Source organism: Callithrix jacchus, chromosome 12, assembly GCF_049354715.1.
Source record: "Callithrix jacchus isolate 240 chromosome 12, calJac240_pri, whole genome shotgun sequence".
NCBI classification, from domain to species: Eukaryota; Metazoa; Chordata; class Mammalia; order Primates; family Cebidae; genus Callithrix; species Callithrix jacchus.
Genome location: NC_133513.1, coordinates 20,912,822 through 20,934,273, shown reverse-complemented (window position 1 = coordinate 20,934,273; position 21,452 = coordinate 20,912,822). Strand labels below are relative to the sequence as shown.

Here is a 21,452-nt window from a genome sequence, read left to right as displayed (position 1 = left end):
TTTCTCATCTATAAAATGAGAGAATCCTTAAAACCCCTTCCAGTTTTATAATCTGACTGTGCCTTCTTTGCTAGGCTCTTCCAGTCCCCCAGAATCAGGAAAATCAAGTCGATTGAAATCAGCCTCCTGAGATAATAACCACCTAGTGAGGCTGCCGTGAGAATGAGATAAGCATAAAGTGTTTGCTCGCAAAGTACCTGGGACACGGTAAGTGCTCTGTACACTTAGGCGTACTTGCTAACACTTTTATTTTCCCCCACGAGAATGTGAGTCCCATAAGAGCAAGAACCCTGTAGGTCCTGTTCAACTCATGTCCGGAGCGCATCTTGAAGAGAACTGAACTGAATTGATAATCTAAGCATCCTGCCTCTCCAAGTTCTCTGGACTTCAGTTTCCTCAAGGGCAGATGAAGGAGTCACTAGAATCCCTTCCAATACTACAGCTTTAGGACGGTTCTTATCCCTCCTTTTCTTGCCTAGGAGTCTAAACATTCAGGTTGAAGTTCACACCCCAGAAAACCGGAAACCACTTTGGGTTTGGAATGTGAGCCTGGGACCTGGGGCCTGGGACCTCGGCCCCTGCTGCGGCTCGGGCCCCTGCTGCGGCTCCGCCCCCTAGCGCTGCAAATCCTGGGCCCTGATTGGCTGGCCAGCCGACTCTCTCTCAGGAGGTGTCCTCTGCCGCCATTGTGCCGTGCTGGTCCCTTCAGAGGGTACCCGCTGCGGTCAGTGCTTTGGGCCCTCCCCCTCGCTTCTCGCTCTCCTGCCCGGGGAGCCCGGCAGGTCCGGGACTCCCGTCCGTGCCGGTGCGGGCGCCGGCATGTGGCTGTGGGAGGACCAGGGGGGCCTCTTGGCCGCCTTCTCCTTCCTGCTGGTGGTGCTGCTGCCGGTGACGCGGAGACCGGTCAGTGCCTGCCTCCTCACTGTCACCCTCTTCGTCCTGCTGCGCGTCTTCAGCTTTGAGCCGGTGCCCTCCGGCAGGGCCCTGCAGGTGCTCAAGCCCCAGGACCGCATTTCTGCCATTGCCCACCGCGGCGGCAGCCACGACGCGCCCGAGAACACGCTGGCGGCCATTCGGCAGGTGAGCCCCCCACGCCTCGCGCCCCTCGGTCCTCCCGAGAGCTCAGACTTCTGATCTAACTTCCCAGGGTTCCCCGATCATCTCCGGGCGGCCTTCCCACTTCCTCATTCGTCTACAGGTCACACTCCTGGCCTCTGATCCCTCCCAGTGTCTAGAGATCTCCCGACTTCAGGTTTTATATTTACAGACGACAGCCGATATGTATAAAGTTTCTGTGCGCCTGGCGCTGAGGTTACAGCCAGGAAAAGGTCAAATGGGTCCCTGGTTTACATAGTGTACATTGGAGTCGGGGAGGCAAACCTGAAACAAGTAGACACATAAATGAGATAAGTTTAAGAGAGTGAAAAGTGCAATGAAGACATCGGATAACGAGATCAAGAATGACTGGAGGAACTCGAGGGGAAGAGTTTTGCTATTTTATTTAGATGGAGTAGTCAAGAGAAATCATCCCTGAAGAAGCGACATTTGAACAGAAACTGGAATTATAAGGAGCCAGGCAGGTACAGAAGGTCGTGAGATGGGAATAATACTGCAGCATTCAGGTAACAGAAAAGGCAGTGTGTGGCCTGACTTCAAAGACTGGTGTGTGAATGAAGCAGGATGTGGGTCCGGTCAAATCGGGTCTTGGTCAGTAATTAAGGTTAAATAGATCACCCTTCACAGGACATATCTTGGCGTGTTGTCTAAATTACTCCAGTCATCCCCTTATCACCTTTCCCCAAACACACACATTCACACTTGCACAACCCCTGCAGCTGGACTAACATCAGTTTTTGCCCCCTCCTTTACACAAGGCACTCCCGTAACTTTTGTTAACTCTCAGCTCTTAGCATTCCCCTGGCTTCCTAATGACAGCTTACAGAGTGAGAGGGCTTTTTCAGTGGATTAGGCAATTTTGCGTCTGTGTAAATATATTATTCTTCCTTCCCTTTCCCCCCTTCCAACTTTTTTTTTTTTTTTGACAGAGTCTCACTCTTTTACCCAGGCTGGAGTGTTCTCGTGCCTCAGCCTCCTGAGTAGCTGGGATTACAGATGCCCACCACTACATCCAGCTAATTTTTTATTTGTAGTAGAGATGGGGTTTCACTGTGTTGGCCAGGCTTGTCCTGAACTCTTGGCCTCAAAGTGATTCGCCCGCCTTGGCCTCCCAAGGTGCTAGGATTACAGGCGTGAGCCACCACACCTGGCCTCCCTCATGTCCTATTTATTTATTTATTTATTTGAGACGGAGTTTCACTCGTTGCCCAGGCTGGAATGCAATGGTGTGATCTTGGCTCATCACAACCTCTGCCTCCTGAGTTCAAGCAATTCTCCTGCCTCAGCCTCCCAGGTAGCTGGGATTACAGGCCTGTGCCACCACACCCAGCTAATTTTATATTTTTAGTAGAGACGGGGTTTCTCCTTCTTGATCGATCAGGCTGGTCTTGAACTCCCAACCTCAGGTGATCTGCCTACCTCGGCCTCCCAAAGTGCTGGGATTACAGGCGTGAGCCACTGTGCCCAGCCTATTTTTCAATTTTTAATTTTAATTTTTTTTTTTAGAGGGAGTCTCACTGTCACCCAGACTGGAGTGCAGTGGTACAACCTTGGCTCACTGCAACCTTTGTATCCCGGGTTCGAGTGATTCTCCTGCCTCATTCTTCTGAGTAGCTGGGATTATGGGTGCCTGCCACTACGCCCAGCTAATTTTTATATTTTTAGTAGGGTTTCACTGTGTTAGCCAGGCTGGTCTTGAACTCCTGACCTCCAGTGATCCACTTTGGCCTCCCAAAGTGCTGGGATTACAGGCATGAGTCATTATTATTTTATTTATTTATTTTGAGACAGAGTTTCACTCTTGTTGGCCAGGCTGGAATGCAGTGGCACAATCTTGGCTCACCGCAACCTCAGCCTCTCTGGTTCAAGCAATTCTCCTGCCTCAGCCTCCTAAGTAACTGAGATTACAGGTGTGAGCCACCACCATGCACAGCCAAGATTTATACTTTTAAAGCTGCACTCTGGGCCATGTGGAGAATGTACTGTGGGTGTAATTTCATTCCTTTGCCACTGTTGATAATAGTGTATCTGTTTTTGGAACACACTTAATTCACATTTCTCAAGTTTTTTCCTCTATATCTCATTTATAATCTACCAGAAATTCCACCAGTATCAGAAATGTATGTACGTATGTATGTATACATTCAACTTTACCAATACTTTTATTTTTGAGACAGAGTTTCTTTGTCACCCGGGTTTGAATGCAGTGGCACAATCTCAGCTCACTGTAACTTCTGACTCCTAGGTTGAAGCAATTCTTGTGCCTCAGGCTCCTGAGTAGCTAAGATTACAGGTGTGCTCCTCCATGCCCAGCTAATTTTTTGTGGGGGAGGGGCGGCGTTTAGTAGTGATGGCGTTTTGCTATGTTGGCAAGGCTGGTCTTGAACTCGTAGCCTCAAGTCATCTGCCTGCCTCAGCCTCCCAAAGTGCTGGGATTACAGGCTTGAGCCACCACCTTGCCAACTTTAGCAGTACTTCTATGTTATTCCAGTAATTGAGATAAAAAGATGAACCCCTGGTTCCAATTCACATGTTAGCATATATAGGAAATATTGCAAGTTCAGTTCCACACCTGAGTAAATAGTCAATAAAGCAAATATTATAATAAAGGGAGCAACAAATGTTTTGGTTTCCCAGTGCATATAACAGTTATGTTTACACTATATTGTATCTATTAAGTATGTGTGTATATATGTACGCACATATACACACATATATATATATAGGTGATCATCAATGGTTCCTAGGTCATAACTCCCGTAGCCCTTGCTAGTCTTTTGTTAGGTGTCCTAGGCCGAAGGAGCAGGCCTCAGGAAACAGAATCTCTCCAACCTTCTCCTGCTCTCTTTTCACCTGCCCCAAGGCAGAACTGGAATCTTTCCCTGTCTTTCAAATTGTAAATCTTAAGATTCTCCTCAGAGAGGGACCTCCACCCTATACCCTGGGGGAAGGAATGCTGACAGCCTGAAGCTTTCATAAAAACCTAAGAGGAATTAAATAAAAATAAACAACAAAGAAAACCTAGGAGAACCTGAAGCCAATTGTTCAGAAGTTCCAGAGGCCCCAGCTTGCTATTTGTGTCTGGAGGAGGGTGGGGTGCAGTCTTGGGGACCAAGGCCTCAACCTGTGATCTGATGCTATCTCCAGGTAGACAGTGTCAGAATTGAGTTGGAGGATACCCAGGTGGTGTCCACTACTTGTTGGTGAGGAAAACCTCCCACATTGTTGGTTACAAAGTCGGGGTTGATTGTTATGATGTGAGAGCAGAGGAAAAACGTGATGTGTTTTTCCAAAATAGTTGTACATCTGTATTACATGGGAAAAGGGAAATATTTAAATAAGGCAGAAAAATCTCTACCCATAAAGGACATTATTGATAAATTTGACTATATTACCTTTAAAGATGTGTTTAAAAGGGCCGGATGCAGTGGCTCACGCCTGTAGTCCCAGCACTTTGGGACGGGACATAATAAATAACATTTATTGAAATCTTAACTATTCACTAGCACTAGTGCTGTGTTGTTTATGGGTACTTAAGTAAAAACCTATAAGGGAATGACATGGGAATGATATAGCCAACTTTAAGATGATAATTACATCTGGAGAGGAAAGGAGGAGAATGAAAGGGAGAGTTTACAACTGTATCAGTAGTGTTGATTTTATTATCTACACTACTGATACAGTTGTATCAGTAGATAAGAGTGTATCCTAGTTTATGCAGCCCAGGTCGAGTTTCCTACTCTTTCTTTGTCTCAGTTTTCTCATCTGTTAAATGAGAATATTAATAGTACTTGCTTCAGGGTTCTGAGGACCAAATGAGTTAATACACTTAAAGCACTTCAAAGAGTGCCTGGCAAATAGAAAAGGCTCAATAAATAATTGTTTGTTTGTTTTTTAGGCCAGAAAGAGATTGAGGAAAATAGGTTGAAACATTCACATATTAAATGTTTTTTACTCTATATGTTTGCAATAGACCATGACTTAAAATTTTAAAAATTAGGCCAGGCACTGTGGCTCAGCCTGTAATCCCATCACTTTGGGAGGCTGAGGTGTGTAGATCACAAGGTCAGGAGTTTGAGACCAGCCTGACCAATATGGTGAAGCCCTGTCTCTACTAAAAATACCAAAATTAGCTGGGTGTGGTGGTGGGCACCTGTAGTCCCAGCTAGTCAGGAGGTTGATAGAGGAGAATTGCTTGAACCCAGAGGCAGAGGTTGCAGTGAGCCAAGATCACACCACTGCATTCCAACCTGGATGACAGAGACAGACTCCGTCTCAAAAAAAAAAAAAAAAATTAAAATTAAAAATCTTGATCATGACTGGGTGCAGTAGCTCACACCTGTAATCCCATAGTTGAGGCAGGAGGATTGCTTGATCTCAAGAGTTCAAGACCAGCCTGGGAAACATAGTGAAACCCCATCTCTGCAAAAAATATAAAAATTAGCTGGCCTTGGGGGCACTTGCCTGTAGTCCCAGCTACTTGGGAGGCTGAGGGGGGAGGATGGCTTCAGCCCAGGAAGCAGAGGTTGCAGTGAGCTGAGATCATACTACTGAACTCTAGCCTGGGCAACAGAGGCAGGTCCTGTATTGAAAAAAAAAAAGAAAGAAAGAAAGAAATCTTGATCATAATGAGCATTTCACATCTGTATTGTGATAAGGAAGCAAACATTAGTGTTTCCCCAGAGGAGCATGGCTTGTGTAATTTAAGGTTCAAATTCCCTTTTTAGATAAATTCTAATCTGCCTGGTCAAGCTTACCAACTTACTGGCCAACAGCCAATGCTACTTACATAAAATGTGGTTTGTCCTAGAAGCAGGTGTAATGTCTTTGTGGTAGAGGGTAGAATTGAACCACCAAAAACCTGACTTATTCACGCCAAAGTAGTGAAATACCTGACTACTCAACAAACATAGGGTAATCATCAGAACTGCCATACCAGCGAAGAGTGTAGGTAAACAATGGAATTGTCTTAAGTATTCGTAAGCCATTGATGACCCATATAGTTAAAGCATCCAGAGAAAACGTAAGTTTCTGAAGTCTCCCAGTCTTCCACTGTGAAAGTGAGAAGAGTGGGGAAATTAAAGTTTTTAAGGAATCCATCAGCTAGGAGTTGAAGTAAGGTTGTATACATAGGAAACAGAAACAGGTCAGGATTGCTATTTGGTGGGGGAAGCAGAAGTAAAAGGAATCAATAAGGACAGCTATCTTGGCCATCCCTGCTGGTCTTTTGGGGTGGTTAGATGTAAAATGATGTTTGTGGCCATTTGACAGTAATATTGTTGATGTTTTTTTAAGGCAGCTAAGAATGGAGCAACAGGCGTGGAGCTGGACATTGAGTTTACTTCTGACGGGATTCCTGTCTTAATGCACGATAACACAGTAGATAGGACGACAGATGGGACTGGTCGATTGTGTGATTTGACATTTGAACAAATTAGGAAGCTGAATCCTGCAGCAAACCACAGACTCAGGTAAGTAGTTTGTTGTCACTTAAATAGATCTTTTAGCTTTTATTGGAAATGCCAGATGGACACTGGTGCCTTCTAATTACAGCTGCCCCAGGAGAGTTGTCTTGTTTTGTTTTGAACTGTACATAGGTCTCCTAAGTAATGACCAGGTGCCAGGAACAACAGAAATACAGAATTATATTTTCAGTCTTTCCCACTGAGGATAAATTTGGCTTTGGAATTATTCTCAAGATAATACTTCGTCTTGTCACTATGGAATCATGAGGCTGAAAGCCATTGCTTGGCAATCTTCTTGCCTTCAGGTGTACCAAGAAGCAAATTACATATTATGTATATATATGGATATTATATGTATATATATATATATATATAACACTTTAAGTAATAGTATATCACATTTTAACTTAACCCATTTAATTCTTCTGATCCTCATAACAAACTTAGAGGAATCAGAGAACTGTAGGAATAGAAAGTATCCTCGAAATCACCTAGAATAGCACTTTGCAGTAGAACTGTAGACAGAAAAGAATATAGGTACACTTGAGAATTACGAGTCCAGGTTGCTGGAATTGCTCTTGACCGTCGTCGGATATTTTATTGTTCTGCTTATCCAAGGGAAAGGCTGGTTTAAATATTATAATGACATTGCAGCTAATAACATGTCAGGTTCAAAGTTAATACTTAAAGCAAAAATGCTTAGGGTCATCATTACCCTTAAAAATCCTTTAAGGGAGCACTGAGTCCATTTCTCAGGAATTTGTGTATCCTAGGGGAAAAAAATTGTAATTTTCAAAAAAATCCCTTAAGATGCCATAGCAAAGGCAACACACCATCCCAATATCTTTAAGACAACCAGTCTTTGCTCCACGATTGGAACAGTGTGTATTTTCTATGATTGAACACTAAATGAAGTAATTGGCTTATGTTTACAGATCATATTTTGGGAAAAAGATAGATATTTTCTCTAGAATTATGCTCAGTATGATGAGATGCTTGTCCTGAGAAGAGGGTAAGGAGGAACTAAGATCAGCCAAAGGAACAACAAATTCAGGTGTCCCATCTTAAACTCTTGGAGAATAGAAATTGATTAGAATGGCTGGGATAATCGCCTGTAATGTTTAAATTACCCTTTTTTTTTTGAGATGGCGTTTCGCTCTTGTTGCGCAGGCTGGAGTGCAATGGCGCAATCTCGGCTCACTGAAACCTCTACCTCCTGGTTTCAAGCGATTCTTTCACTTCAGCCTCCCAAGCAGCTGGGACTACAGGCATACGCCACCACACCTGGCTAATTTTTGCATTTTTTGTAGAGATGGGGTTTCGCAGTGTTCAGGCTGTCTTGACCTCCTGATCTCAGGTGATCTACCCACCTTGGCCTCCTAATGTGCTGAGATTACAGGCTTGAGCCCACTGTGCCTAGCCTATCCTTACCCTTTTTTTAAAGTATGATTTTACAGTTGAAATAATGCAGTTGAATTAGCATAAGTTAAATAATAATTTGATTATGAGAGAAAAGCTGATTTCTTTTGTATCAAGCACTTAGCCTTCATTTTCTTTATCAGAAAATTATGTATTCAAAAATTATTTTAAAGAGTTGCATATAAATAAATGCACAATATAGTTAACATATTTATGTATTCCTAGGAATTTCCCCTGCATAGGGTTCTATTAGATAAATTATAATCTGAAAATTAAGTCTCTGAGTTTTCCAAAGGTGGCATTAATTCTGCCCTTTGGGGAGTAGGGTTATTAATAATGTTATTAATTCAATGGAAATTCAGTCATGTATTAAAAAGTTAAATGATTTTTGTTGTTGTTGCTGGTCTTTGGTCAAGAATATCTGTATTTGAACACATGGAGGTTTCTGAATGATGGAGCACCCAGAAAGGGCATAGAAGCTCTGTGCCCCTTTCCCCCATCTCACCCTATGCATCGCTTCATCTGTATCCTGTGTAACATCCTTTATAATAAACCTGTAAATATGTTTATGGAGTTCCACAAGCCACTCTAACAAATTAATTGAACCCAAGGAGGAGGAGGTGGGAACCCCAAAGTATAGCTAGTGTCAGAAGCACAAAATCACCAGAAAAGGAAAACAAAACAAACAGAAAAATAATATCCATTATACAATGTAAGAAACTAAAGACCATCAATCTCTAATTTCTGTGCTCAGGCATCTGTGTGCTTCAGTTCTACTCATCTATGAGTCTTGTGTTTTCAGTGCTCACTTATCACCAGGATATGAATTTCAAATGTCTTGGGCACCACCATGTGATCCAGTTGTCTTAACCTTTATAAAAGTGCTTGTGTAAGCCATTTACTTGTTGCTTCTTATACAATTACAGCCTAACCTACTTGTGGTTAAAAGCAACCATAGCATGTTTGAAGGTCTTATGCAATAAAAGGGAAGTTTATGACTGCATTTAGTCTGTACTTACCGGATGCTTTTGGTTTTGTCAGTCCCAAGTACAGCAAACTCTGGATAATATGATTAAATACCACCTCCGTGATTCTTTTGACCTTCATATCAGCTTTGCTAAATATGGAATGGTTGACTAGCTAGAGCAATCAGGAAAGAGAAACAAATAAAAGGCATCCGAAGTGGAAAAAGAGGAAGTCAGATTGTTCCTCTTGGCAGACAACATGATTTTGTATGTAGAAAAACCTAAAGACTTCACCAGAAAACTGTTAGAACTGATAAACCAATTTAGTAAAGTTGCAGGATATAAAATCAGTGCATATCTATACACAAATAATAAACTAGCTGTAAAATTAAGAAAGCAATCCCATTTACATAGCTACCAAAAAATAAAAAATAAATAAAAACCAATAAAATACCTAGGAATAAATATAACCAAAGAGGTAGAAGACCTGTACAAGGAAAACTACAAAACACTGATGAGAAAAATTAAAAAGGACACAAACAAATGGAAAGACATTCCATGGTTAGGGGTCAGATGAATTAATATTCTTAAAATGACCATTCTACTCAAAATAATCTACAATTCAGTGCAATCCCTATCAAAATATCAAAAACATTCTTCCGAGAACTAGAAAAACAACAATCCTAAACTTCATATGGAACCATAAAGAAGCCCAAATCACTAAAGCAATACTGAGAAAAAAGGACAAAGCTGGATGTATCATACTACCTCACTTCGAGATATACTACAAATCCACAGTAATCAAAACAGCGTGGCATTGGTATAAAAACAGACACAAAATAGACACATAGACTAATGGAATACAATAGAGAACCAAGAAATAAATCCACATATTTACAGCCAACTGATTTTCCACGAAGGCACCAAGAACATACAGTAGGGGAAAGGACACTCTCTTTAATAAGCGGTACTAGGAAAACTGGATATCTTTATGCAGTAGAATGAAACTAGACCACTATCTCTCACCATATTAAAAAAGTCGGCACAAAATGGATTGAAAGTTTAAATTTAAGACCAGAAACTATAAACCTACTAGAAGAAAACACAGGGGAAAGGCTCTAGGACATTGGTCTAGGCAAGGATTTTATGGCTAAGATCTTAAAAGCACAGGTAACAACAGGCAAATGGGACTGTATTAAACTAAAAACCTTCTGCACAGCAAAGGAAACAATCAACAGAGTAAAAAGACAACCTATTGAATAGGAAGAAAATATTTGCAAACTATTCCACTGACAAGTAATTAATATCCAGAATATACAAGGAACTCAACAGCAAAGACAAAAGTAATCCCATTAAAAACATCTACCCAAATCCTAATTTGAACAGACATTTTTCAAAAGTGGACACACAAATGGCCAACAGGCATATGAAAAAATTCTCAACATCACAAATTATTAGGGAAACAAAAATCAAAATCACAATGAAATATTCAGTTAGAATGGCCATTATTAAAAAGAGTTTTAAAATAACAGATGTTGGCAAGGATACAGAGCAAAGGGAACGCTTATATTCTGAATGTAAATTAGTGCAGCCATTATGGAAAACAGTATGCAGGTTTCTCAAAAAAACAAAAATAAAGAACTATCATACAATCCCATAATCCCACTGGTTGGTATCTATCCAAAGGAAAGGAAACTAGTGTATCAAAGGCATACTTGCACCCCCATGTTTATTGCAGCACTATTCACAATAGCCAAGATATGGAATCAACTTAAGTGTTCATCAGTGGATAAATGGAAAAAGAAACTGTGATACATGTACTCAGTGGAATGCTATGTAGCCATAACAAAGAATGATATCCCGTCATTTGCAGCAACATGAATGGAACTGAAGGTATTATGTTAAATGAAATAAGCCAAGCACAGAACAGGAAATATTACATGTTGTCACTCATATATGGGAGCTAAAAAAGTTGATCCCATGGAGGTGGAGAGGAGAATGATAGTTACCAGAGGCTGGGAAGGGTATGGGGTAGGGAGAAGGGGAGAATGAAGAGAGTTTAGTTAAGAGTACAAACATACAGTTAGAAGGCATACATTCTAGTGTTCAATAACACAGTAGGGTGATTATAGTTAACAATCTGTTGTACATTTCAAAATAGCTAGGAGATTTGGATGTTCCTAACACAAATGATAAATATTTGGGGTGATGGACATCCTAAAATACCCTGATTTGATCATTATACATTGTATGCATGTATCAAAATATCACATAAATATGTATAAGTCTATAGCAATAAAAAAGTGGAAAAAAAATGTAATTTGGTTAAATTCTTACAATGGGACATGCACGGTGAGTCATATCTATAATCCTAGCACTTTGGGAGGCCAAGGCAGGTAGATCACTTGAGGTAAGGAGTTTGAGACCAGCCTGGCCAACACGGTGAAACCCCGTCTCTACTAAAAACACAAAAATTAGCTGGACGTGGTGGTGCCCACCTGTAGTCCCAGCTACTCAGGAGGCTAGGGTGGGTAAATCGCCTGAACCCGGGAGTTGGTGTTTACAGTGAGCTAAGATTGTACCACTGCACTCCAGCCTGGGCAACAGAGCAAGACTCTGTTTCAGAAAACAGACAAACAACTCATTCCATCCTGGGTGACGACAACAAAACTCCATCTCAAAAAAAAAAAAAGGTTTCTTTGGTCAGGCGCAGTGGCTCACGCCTGTATTCCCAGCACTTTGGGAAACTGAGGTGGATGAACCACCTGAGGTCAGGAGTTCAAGACCAGTCTGGCCAATATGGTGAAACTCTGTCTCTACTAAAAATACAAAAAATTAGCCGGGTATGGTGGCACACACCTGTAGTCCCAGCTATTCAGGAGGCTGAGGCAGGAGAATCTCTTGAACCTGGGAGACAAAGGTTGCAGTGAGCTGATATCATACCACTGCATTCCAGTCTGGATGACACAGCAAGACTGCGTCTCAAAAAATAAAACAATAAAATCGTACAGTAAATGATCTTTGGACTTTGCTTTGGTGGAAGAAAAGAAGTTGGAGAAAACATTCTTTCCTTTTGATTGGGCGACATCTGCAAAGTGTCTGTTACAATACAGTTTATCTCTTTCTCTTTTTTCCTACGATGTATTTTCTCCTCTCTTACAGGAATGATTTCCCCAATGAAAAGATCCCTACCTTGAGGGAAGCCGTTGCAGAGTGCCTAAACCATAACCTCACAATCTTCTTTGATGTCAAAGGCCATGCAAACAAGGTATAGTTGAAACCATGGACTTCACTTTGTTAAAAAGCCATCTTATTTCATTGATAGTCATTTCTGAAATTATATCTATTTTGTTATTTATTCTTTTTAAAAATTATTTTTATAAATTAGATTTGTTTAATGGAAGTGCACAATGCAGCAATCTATATTTAAGGAAACAGTAAATTATGGAACTTTTTAACCTTTTATGGAACCTTTACAAAACTTCTAGCGCAAAATGGAAGAGTCAAGTTTCTATTATTTGCAGAAAGCACATACAAAAGATATTAAGTAAACAGTAAAAAGGTACTTCTAGAAAAAACCTGTTAAGTTAGCTCATAAAAAGGAATTCAGGAGTTGTACACAAGACCAGTTTTATCTAGCCTAGAAGTTAAGGGCCTTATATGGACAACTATGGACTGCATTTAAAGAGAATTTTATTAAAAGTCTCTAATAGTTAACAGAACATATTAAAAGCTACATTAAAAGCTTCTCATAGTTAACAGAATATATACCCTTTACATAGAGTATCCCTTTGTATAATTTCTATCTGTTATGTATAGATTTGTTATTCATTGATTTCAACAGATATACTTTTATCAGAAAATCGTTTATTTTCTTTAAATTTTAGGGCGTGCACTTTTACTCATAAGAACATATTATTACAGTGAAAATCAATGGGAAAATTATGATTCCAATTACATTTGTTCTCTTATAACCAGCTTTTCAAGTGCAAGTGCTCTTTTCCCCATTTGGGCAACTTGAGGATTTTTCCTTTAGCAATATTAATAATCAGTAACAGCCATATACTGGTTAAGAATTCTGATAAAGCCAATTTTTAAAAATTAATCCCATGATATCACTGAAACCATTTGTTAAAACCTGAAATGGGCCGGACACGGTGGCTCCTGCCTGTAATCCCAGCACTTTAGGAGCCCAAGGCGGGTGGATCACCTGAGGTCAGGAATTTGAGACTAGCCTGGCCAACATGGCGAAACCTCGTCTTTACTAAAAATACAAAAATTAGCTGGACTTGGTGGCGGGCGCCTGTAATCCCAGCCACTCAGGAAGCTGAGGCAGGAGAATTGCTTGAACCTGGAAGACAGAGGTTGCAGTGAGGTGAGATCATGCCATTGCACTCCAGCCTGGGCAACGGGTGACACTGTCAGCAAACAAACAAACAAAAAACACCTGAAATGTGGCCTAAGTATATACTCTAATTTTGTTATAGTTAACTCCCATTTTTGAAGAAATAAAAGAGCATGGTAACTAATTTATTATTCTGGCAAACTGATAGTTGTATATGTCTAGGTTTTCCAATCAGTCTGTGTTAGAATCACCTGGAATATCTGTAAAAATACAAATTCCTGGACTATTCTCCCTAGGGAAGAGATTCTGAAAATGTCTAGGGTGGGCTCAAGGAACATGTTTTTTTTTTTTTTTAGACAGAGTTTCGCTATTGTTACCCAGATTGGAGTGCAATGGCACGATCTCGGCTCACTGCAACCTCCGCCTTCTAGGTTCAAGCAATTCTCCTGCCTCAGCCTCCCGAGTAGCTGGGACTACAGGCACGCACCACCATGCCCAGCTAATTTTTGTATTTCTAGTAGAGGCGGGGTTTCACCTTGTTGACCAGGATGGTCTCCATCTCTTGACCTCATGATCCACCCACCTCGGCCTCCCAAAGTGCTGGGATTATAGGTGTGAGCCACCGCCCCCGGCCTGGAACATGTATTTTTAATGAGCACCTCAGGTGCTCCTTGTGATGTTGCAGCCCACTTTTGGGAACCCTGATAGGTCCTACATTTCACCCACAGTATACTGAGTTTCATGCTTATCCTCTTAGAGTCTTTTTTTTTTTTTTGAGACAGTGTCTCACTCTGTCACCAAGGCTGGAGTGCATTGGTGCAATCTTGGCTCTGCAATCTCAGCATTGGTGCAACCTCTGCCTCTGGGGTTCAGGCAGTTCTGCCTCAGCCTCCTAAGCAGCTGGGATTACAGGTATGCACCATCACACCTGGCTAATTTTTATATTTTTAGTAGAGATGGGGTTTTGCCATGTTGGCCAGGCTGGTCTCAAACTCCTGGCCTCGAGTGATCCTCCTGCCTTGGCCTCCTAAAGTGCTGGGATTACAGGCATGAGCCACCACACCTGGCTTCTCCTGAATAATTTTTAAAAAGAAGTAGAAATTTTTTAGAACATCTAGCTATTTGTGTTTTCTGGATGGGTACTCACGGGTGTTCAGCCAATACTGGGCAGACTATAGTGACCTAGTTCACCAAGATGGTAGTAGTGAGGGGCAAGTATAGGCAACAAAGGGGAACTAGTAGAGAGCATGGCAGCCAAGATCATGGGCTTTGGAGTCCAACAGACCTTGACTGAGCTCTTATTACAGGGTAACCTTAACCTTGATGAGCTTCAGTTTCTTCATGGGTAAAATGAGGATACTAAAATCAATACCACATAGGGTTGTTCTGAGAGTGCATGTCTTTGTTCGAACAGCGAAGAAAACAAACAGCATTAGTTCTATAGCTTGCCTTCAGTTGCATTAATGAAGAGGAGGCATGACATGAATAATCTGGGTTCTTTTTTATTTTGGTGGGGGAATGCATTTTGCTCATATTTGGTTAGGGGTATGTGCGACATTCCAAAAATTAGCAGTGTTTCACAAATTATGCAGCAGCACCATTGCGTCCCACATGGCTGGTGACTTTCTTCTTGTTAGCTGCTATTGATGTCACTTCACTAGGGGTTACAAAATAATGTATAAATTCTATGATGTCTTCATTTCTTAGCTAGACTACTATAAAAAGAAACTTTTGTTCACCTTGTGAAGAACTGGGAGCCCCTTAACTCTTCCCAGTCCCTCCTACCTCTGCCCCGTTGCTTCTCCCTCCATATTGGCGATGGGTGATGCATCCCCTGGACTAAGAAATCTACCTTCTGTAGTTCCCAGACTAGCCGGCCCAAGTTTCACTTGGAAAGGGCAGAGAGTGATAGAGTTGTGGGCACAAAAGGAGTTTTCATAGTGGTTAGACTAGGGTATGAGGCAAGGAAAATTTTGCCTCTGGCCTACGGCTTACCACACTTTTCAAAACCATGACAAAAGGGGTGAGGCTCTTAGAGGGAGTAAAGCAGCAGTACCCCAGCTTCTTCCTTTTTTGCTGCTGGTGTGAGTTTAAAATGCATCCCAGTGGATAGTAGACTCTGCCAATACTTTCAGCATCTCTATTTCTAGTAAACTTCTGTTTTATTCCATAGGGTTGTACTTAATATATGATAGTTATTGGCTGGGCTATCTATCACATTTTAATCAATTTTAAATATAGAAATCTCTTTATTTTACAGGCTACTGAGGCTCTAAAGAACATGTATATGGAATTTCCTCAACTATACAATAGTAGTGTTGTCTCTTCTTTCTTGCCAGAAGTTATCTATAAGGTAACATTTAGTGTTTTTCTTGTACATATTAGGTGGGCTGGTGGAGATAATAGCAATGGGCTGTGTAAGCATAGATAAATGCCTGTTAATTTGAATGGAATCAAGGTCACAGTTGATAAATTCCTCTTTTAAACTAACAAGAGAAATTCCAGAAGGGGCGTATACTCATACCCCTTACAGAATGCCATGATTCCTCTTTTGCCCCTTCTTTTATGTTGTTCATAGGCTCACTCAGATTACGTGGTAAAATTCTCAGAACAGAAAAGAATTATGTAGCCCCTGTTTCTCACCAACTAACAGCAGGACATACCTTTAATAAAATAAACTCTTAATTATGGAGAATCTAAAACATGCAAAAAATAGAACAGTACATTGTATCCTCCTTTAACTGTGATCCAGGGCATTTCCCCCATAACCCCATTGTTCCTCCCCAGTGTTATTTTGAAGCAAAATTTATCGTTCAATCTATAAAACTACATTAAGAATATTTTATAAAGTGAATGCCTTTTAATTTTTTTAAAAGACAAGGTCTCCTTCAGTTTCCCAGGCTGTAATGCAGTGGTGTGACCACAGCTAACTGCATTCTTGACCTCCTAGGTTCAAGTGATCCTCTTGCCTTAGCCTCCCAAGTAGCTGGGACCACAGGCACATGCCACCATGCCCAGCTAATTTTTTTTTGTAGAGACAGGGTCTCTCTGTGTTACCCAAGCAGTTCTCCAACTCCTAAGCTCAAACGATCGTCCTGCCTTGGCCTCCCAAAGTACTGGGATTACAGTACTTTGAGCCACGGTGACCGGCTCAGAGATGCCTTTTGAAAAACATAACCTCACGCCTATAATCCCAGCACTTTGGGAGGCCGAAGCGGGTGGATCACGAGGTCAAGAGATTGAGACCATCCTGGTCAACATGGTGAAACCCCGTCTCTACTAAACATACAAAAATTAGCTGGGCCTGGTGGTGCACGCCTGTAGTCCCAGCTACTTGGGAGGCTGAGGCAGGAGAATTGCTTGAACCCAGGAGGAGGAGGTTGTGGTGAGCCAAGTTGCGCCATTGCACTCCAGCCTGGGTAACAAGAGTGAAACTCCATCTCAAAAAAAATAAAAAATAAAAAATAACATAACCACAATGCCATTGTCCCATCTAAAAATTAACAATAAATTCTTCATATTATCAAATATCCAGTCAGTGTATAAATTTTGACTTGTCTCAGAAATGCCATGATTTTTTTCATAAATTGTTCATTAGAATAGGACCCAAATAAGATCTTTGTGTTACAATCATAAATCTTTTTTTTAATTTGAGATGGAGTATGGCTCTGTTGCCCAGGTTGGAGTACAGTGGTGTGATCTCAGCTCACTGTGACCTCTGGCTCCTGGGTTCAAGTGATTCTCTTGCCTCAGCCTCCCAAGTAGCTAGGATTATAGGCACACACCACCATGCCTGGATAATTTTTGTATTTTTAGTAGAGATGGGGTTTCGCTGTGTTGGCCAGGCTGGTCTCAAACTCCTGACCTCAGGTGATCTGCCTGCCTCGGCCTCCCAAAGTGCTGGGATTACAGGCGTGAGCCACGTACCCAGCTGACAACTATAAATCTTAAAACCTGCAGGTTCCATCTCTCTCTCTCTCTCTTTTTTTTTTTGGTCCTTGACCAAAAAAGCAGATTATTGTTTTGTAGAGCTTACCCAAGTCCAGATTTTGCTGATTATGACATGATATGGTTTAATATATTTTTCTCCTTATTTTTTATAAACAGGTAGAGCTGGAAGCTTGCCTTGATGAGATTAGGGTTGGTTATTTTTGGCAAGATAACTCTAGAGATGAGGGTGTTTTTCTGTCAGGAGGCACTTGACAACTGTTTGACTCCTGTTGTTAGCTGCTGTTAATGCTCATTGCCCAGATCTGTCCATTTTCTAGGGAGTTACAAAATGTTGATAATTCTTTTACTTCTTGCATTAGCCGAAATAGATCTATAAAAAGAAACTTTTCCTCCTCTACTATTTAGTTCCATAGCATTCTTCACCAGTGACCAACAGTGCATACATTGAAAAATGTTACAGTGAGGATAGAACCTATCAATAGAAGCTATCATGGAGATGAATAGGGTCGTGGGGCTTGCAGACATTTGGAACAGTGTTTCCCAAAATTCCTTGACCACTGAGTCCTTTAAAATATGTAAGACATTCCCCCAGAGGAGCACAAGAGCAGACACTGAAGGCACTCCATCCACATCTCTCCATTTCTCCTTTGCTTTCTCCCATTTTCTCTTCACAATCCCTTCTCTCCTTTCCCCATCCCTCTCCCCAACCCTACAACTCTTTCCAGCCATTTGCTCTGGAAAGGGTCAAAACTAACCAGCCCATCTTGAATTGACCTTGGTTCCATCCTCACTGAGTTTTAATTATCTCTGGCCAGGATTTAAGTCAGTATCCAATTAAAAGTTTATTCTCGTGACACTGTTAAATTTGATCCTTAGGTTGTAATTTTCCCATTTTAAAGATAGGATTCAGTTTTTTAAGGATTGTGGAAAAAACATGTTCTCATGTTTATTGCATATTAATGCTTTACATTCACATTATTTTCTCAAAGGGTTTATGATAGAGAACTTATTTAGTAGGTACTGTGGCAGGGTACCAACGATGACCACCTCATCTGATTGAGCAGATTGGCTAAATCTAAACTAGTAAGTATTCAACTTCATATGTGATCATTCTTTTACTTCCCCAAATTCCTTTTCAGATGAGACAAACAGATCGGGATGTAGTAACAGCATTGACCCATAGACCTTGGAGCCTCAGCCACACAGGAGATGGGAAGCCACGCTATGATGCCCTCTGGAAGCATTTCATATTTGTGATCATGGACGTTTTGCTTGACTGGAGCATGCATAATATCTTGTGGTACCTGTGTGGAATTTCAGCTTTCCTCATGCAAAAGGATTTTATATCCCCGTAAGTTGGAAGGTTTTTAATTTTCCCCAGACACATATCCTGAATGCTTTTCTTTGAAAGGAAGGATTAAGAGAGTAGACATCCTGAATTGGTTCTGACCTACAAAGCTTACCATGGCTCTAAATTGGATCGTCAGTGTAGCTTTTTAGGTGGGAAGAGTTCAGGCATATTTCACTGCTTTCAAACCAAATTGGTCACATATTCTTGTTTTTTTAGTATATTTTGAAGAAAAAAATGAACCTACAAAACTATGCTGAGAAAGGGATTTTATTTCTTGTGATTGCTTTTTTTTTTTTTGAAAGCCGACACAGGATCCTGGGTAGAACTCTGGTGAAGACATCCTGTGGGTACTAACCTCATACCTACCATCTTACAGTATGGGCATTGCCCCATCTCCTCCAGTAAAACTTCCATTTCCTAACCTGCTAGCAATCTCCAAATCATTTCTTTGGCAATTCTATATCTGTATATTTCAGCTGATTAGAGTTGTAAGTCTAGTATTATTTCAGACATGCATTATTCAGTTCAATAAATATTTGGTAAGTGCCTATACTATTGTAAGATTCCATACTGAGAAGCTGAAGATGCAGTGGTGAAGAATCAAAGCCATGGTCTCTGCCCTCGTGTTTACAGCCAAGTGGGGTGGGAGAGAGAGGCTAATCAAATAAAAATCCAATCAATATAAGTTAAAACTAAGATACAGGCTATGCCAGAGAAGACTGTGCACAGACTGTAATCTGATCTAGTCTAGGTTGTCAGAAACAGCATCCCCAAGGAAGTGACAGGTAAGCTAAGATCTGAAGGGTGAGCAGGAATTGGGAGGAATCCAGATCCGAGAGAAAAACACATGTAATGTGCTGTGGCAGGAAGGAGCATGGTTCTTTCTAGGAATTGAAAGAAAATTAATATTCTTTCAATTAATTCAAATATAATCAGCACAGAAAAGAAAGGGGGGGTGTGGTATGAGATGAAGCCAAGGAGACAGGTCAGGGCCAGGTCAGGCACACCTTCAGTGGCTGTACCAGGACAGTTGTGGGTGGCAATCATTAGTGAGCCACTGAAATGTTTTAAGGAGGTTCACAGCATCTTGGGTTTTGGAACAGTTTCTCTGATTACAGTGCAGAGGCCAGGTAGGAGGCAAGCTCTGGGCACTATTGGTATGCAGTGAACACCATATTGAGTGGCGACTGGAGATTCCTGAGACAGCTGGTTATTATTCTAACAAGATTGGCTTTCCTCTTTCCCCAGGGCCTACTTGAAGAAGTGGACAGCTAAAGGAATCCAGGTTGTTGGTTGGACTGTTAATACTTTTGATGAAAAGAGTTACTACGAATCCCATCTTGGTTGCAGCTACATCACTGACAGCATGGTGGAAGACTGTGAACCTCACTTCTAGACTTTTACCCTGGGATGAAATGGGTTCAGAAACTGCCAGGGGCCTCTTACAGGGATATCAAAATACCCTTTGTGCTAGCACGGAGCCTGGGGGATCAGGTGACTCACACAGATGCAATAGTTGGTCATTGCATTTTTACCTGAACCAAAGCAAAACCCAGTGTTGCCACCATGCTCCATGGAATGCCAGAGTTCAATACTGTTGCTCTTGAAAATCTGGGTTTGAAATAAGGCACAACAGCTTCTGCCCTGCCCCGCCCTGCCCTAGCTGAGGCACACAGGGAGACTTAGTGAAGATAAGCACAGATTGAGTTGTACAATTGGGAATGCAGATGTAAATGCATGAGACATGCTTGATAACTCAGAGTTGACATTTTTAAACTTGCCACACTGACTTCAAGTATTTGTATTCAGCTATGTTAACATGTACTGTAGACATCAAACTTGTGGCCATACTAATAAAATCATTAAAAGGAACACTAAAGGAAAACCGTGTGCTAAACATCATATCCTAAGGCATACGAAATCGGGAAGCCACTGTGCAATCCAGGGAGGCTTCACTGTGCAGCAACCAAAGTGGTAGGGAGGTCTTGAAGCCAATGAGGGATTTACAGCATCTTGAATGGAGAGCAGCAAACCACCAGGGGACAGAGTTGCACTTTTCTAGGCTTAATAGGAACCTCTGCAACAGATGTGATCATAGGCAATTAGAACTGGAAGCAACTTCCAAGGACATCTAGGTTTGTCCTCATGTTACAAATGAGGAAGCTAAACTCTGGAAGGGAGGGGTTGCCTCAAAAGTCACAGTGAAGCTGGGCACAGTGGCTTACGCCTATAAGCCCAGTAACTCAGAAGGCTGAGGCAGGAGGATTACTTGAGGCCAGACTGGGCAACATAGCAAGACCCCATCTCTAAAAAAAATTAGCCAGGCATGGTGGTACATGCCTGGAGTCCCAGCTATTTGGGAGGCTGAGGAAGGAGGTTCACTTGAGCCCAGAAGTTAAAGGCTGCAATGATCCATGATTATACCACGGCACTATAACCTTGGTGACACAGTGAGACCCTGACTCTTAAAAAAAGAGAGAGAGAAAACCGGAACTTCTTGTTTACAGTTAGCCAGAAACTATACAAGTGGTTTAACATGCATTCTCTTAATCCATACAAAAGTCTTATGCAGGTGTTAACACTCTTTCTATTGATGAAGAAATGAGCCACTTCTTTGAGTGTCTTGAGTCTGGTACAATTGGCATTCAAATCCAGGTCAGTCTGCTTCCAGAGCCACTACCCTTACCCCTCACTGAATCTGCCTTTAAATTGTTGAGCCCATGATCCCAACTCTGTGCTCTTTCCAATTTGAACTTCCAGGGATTTCACTGTGAACTAAGTAGCAATATTAAAATGAAGTTGAATTTTTAAAAATAACAATGTTATCTGTCTCCTCTAGC

General features: G+C 41.5%; 1 protein-coding gene across 2 annotated transcripts; it reads left to right on the top strand.

The window, feature by feature from the left end:
- Positions 1-685: 685 nt before the first annotated feature.
- GDE1 (glycerophosphodiester phosphodiesterase 1) lies at positions 686-21,426 on the top strand. 2 transcript variants are annotated; one of them, XM_078344830.1, is made up of 6 exons: positions 686-1,080; positions 6,416-6,587; positions 12,128-12,233; positions 15,571-15,663; positions 18,401-18,612; positions 19,861-21,426. In XM_078344830.1, the coding sequence occupies exons 2-6, from the start codon at positions 6,481-6,483 to the stop codon at positions 20,006-20,008; spliced, it is 666 nt and encodes a 221-aa protein (XP_078200956.1). In that variant the 5' UTR covers positions 686-1,080; positions 6,416-6,480; the 3' UTR covers positions 20,009-21,426. The 2 variants fall into 2 exon arrangements, with proteins under 2 accessions (XP_078200956.1, XP_002755988.1); XM_002755942.7 differs by having other exon boundaries at positions 6,412-6,587.
- The last annotated feature ends 26 nt before the right edge of the window (positions 21,427-21,452 follow it).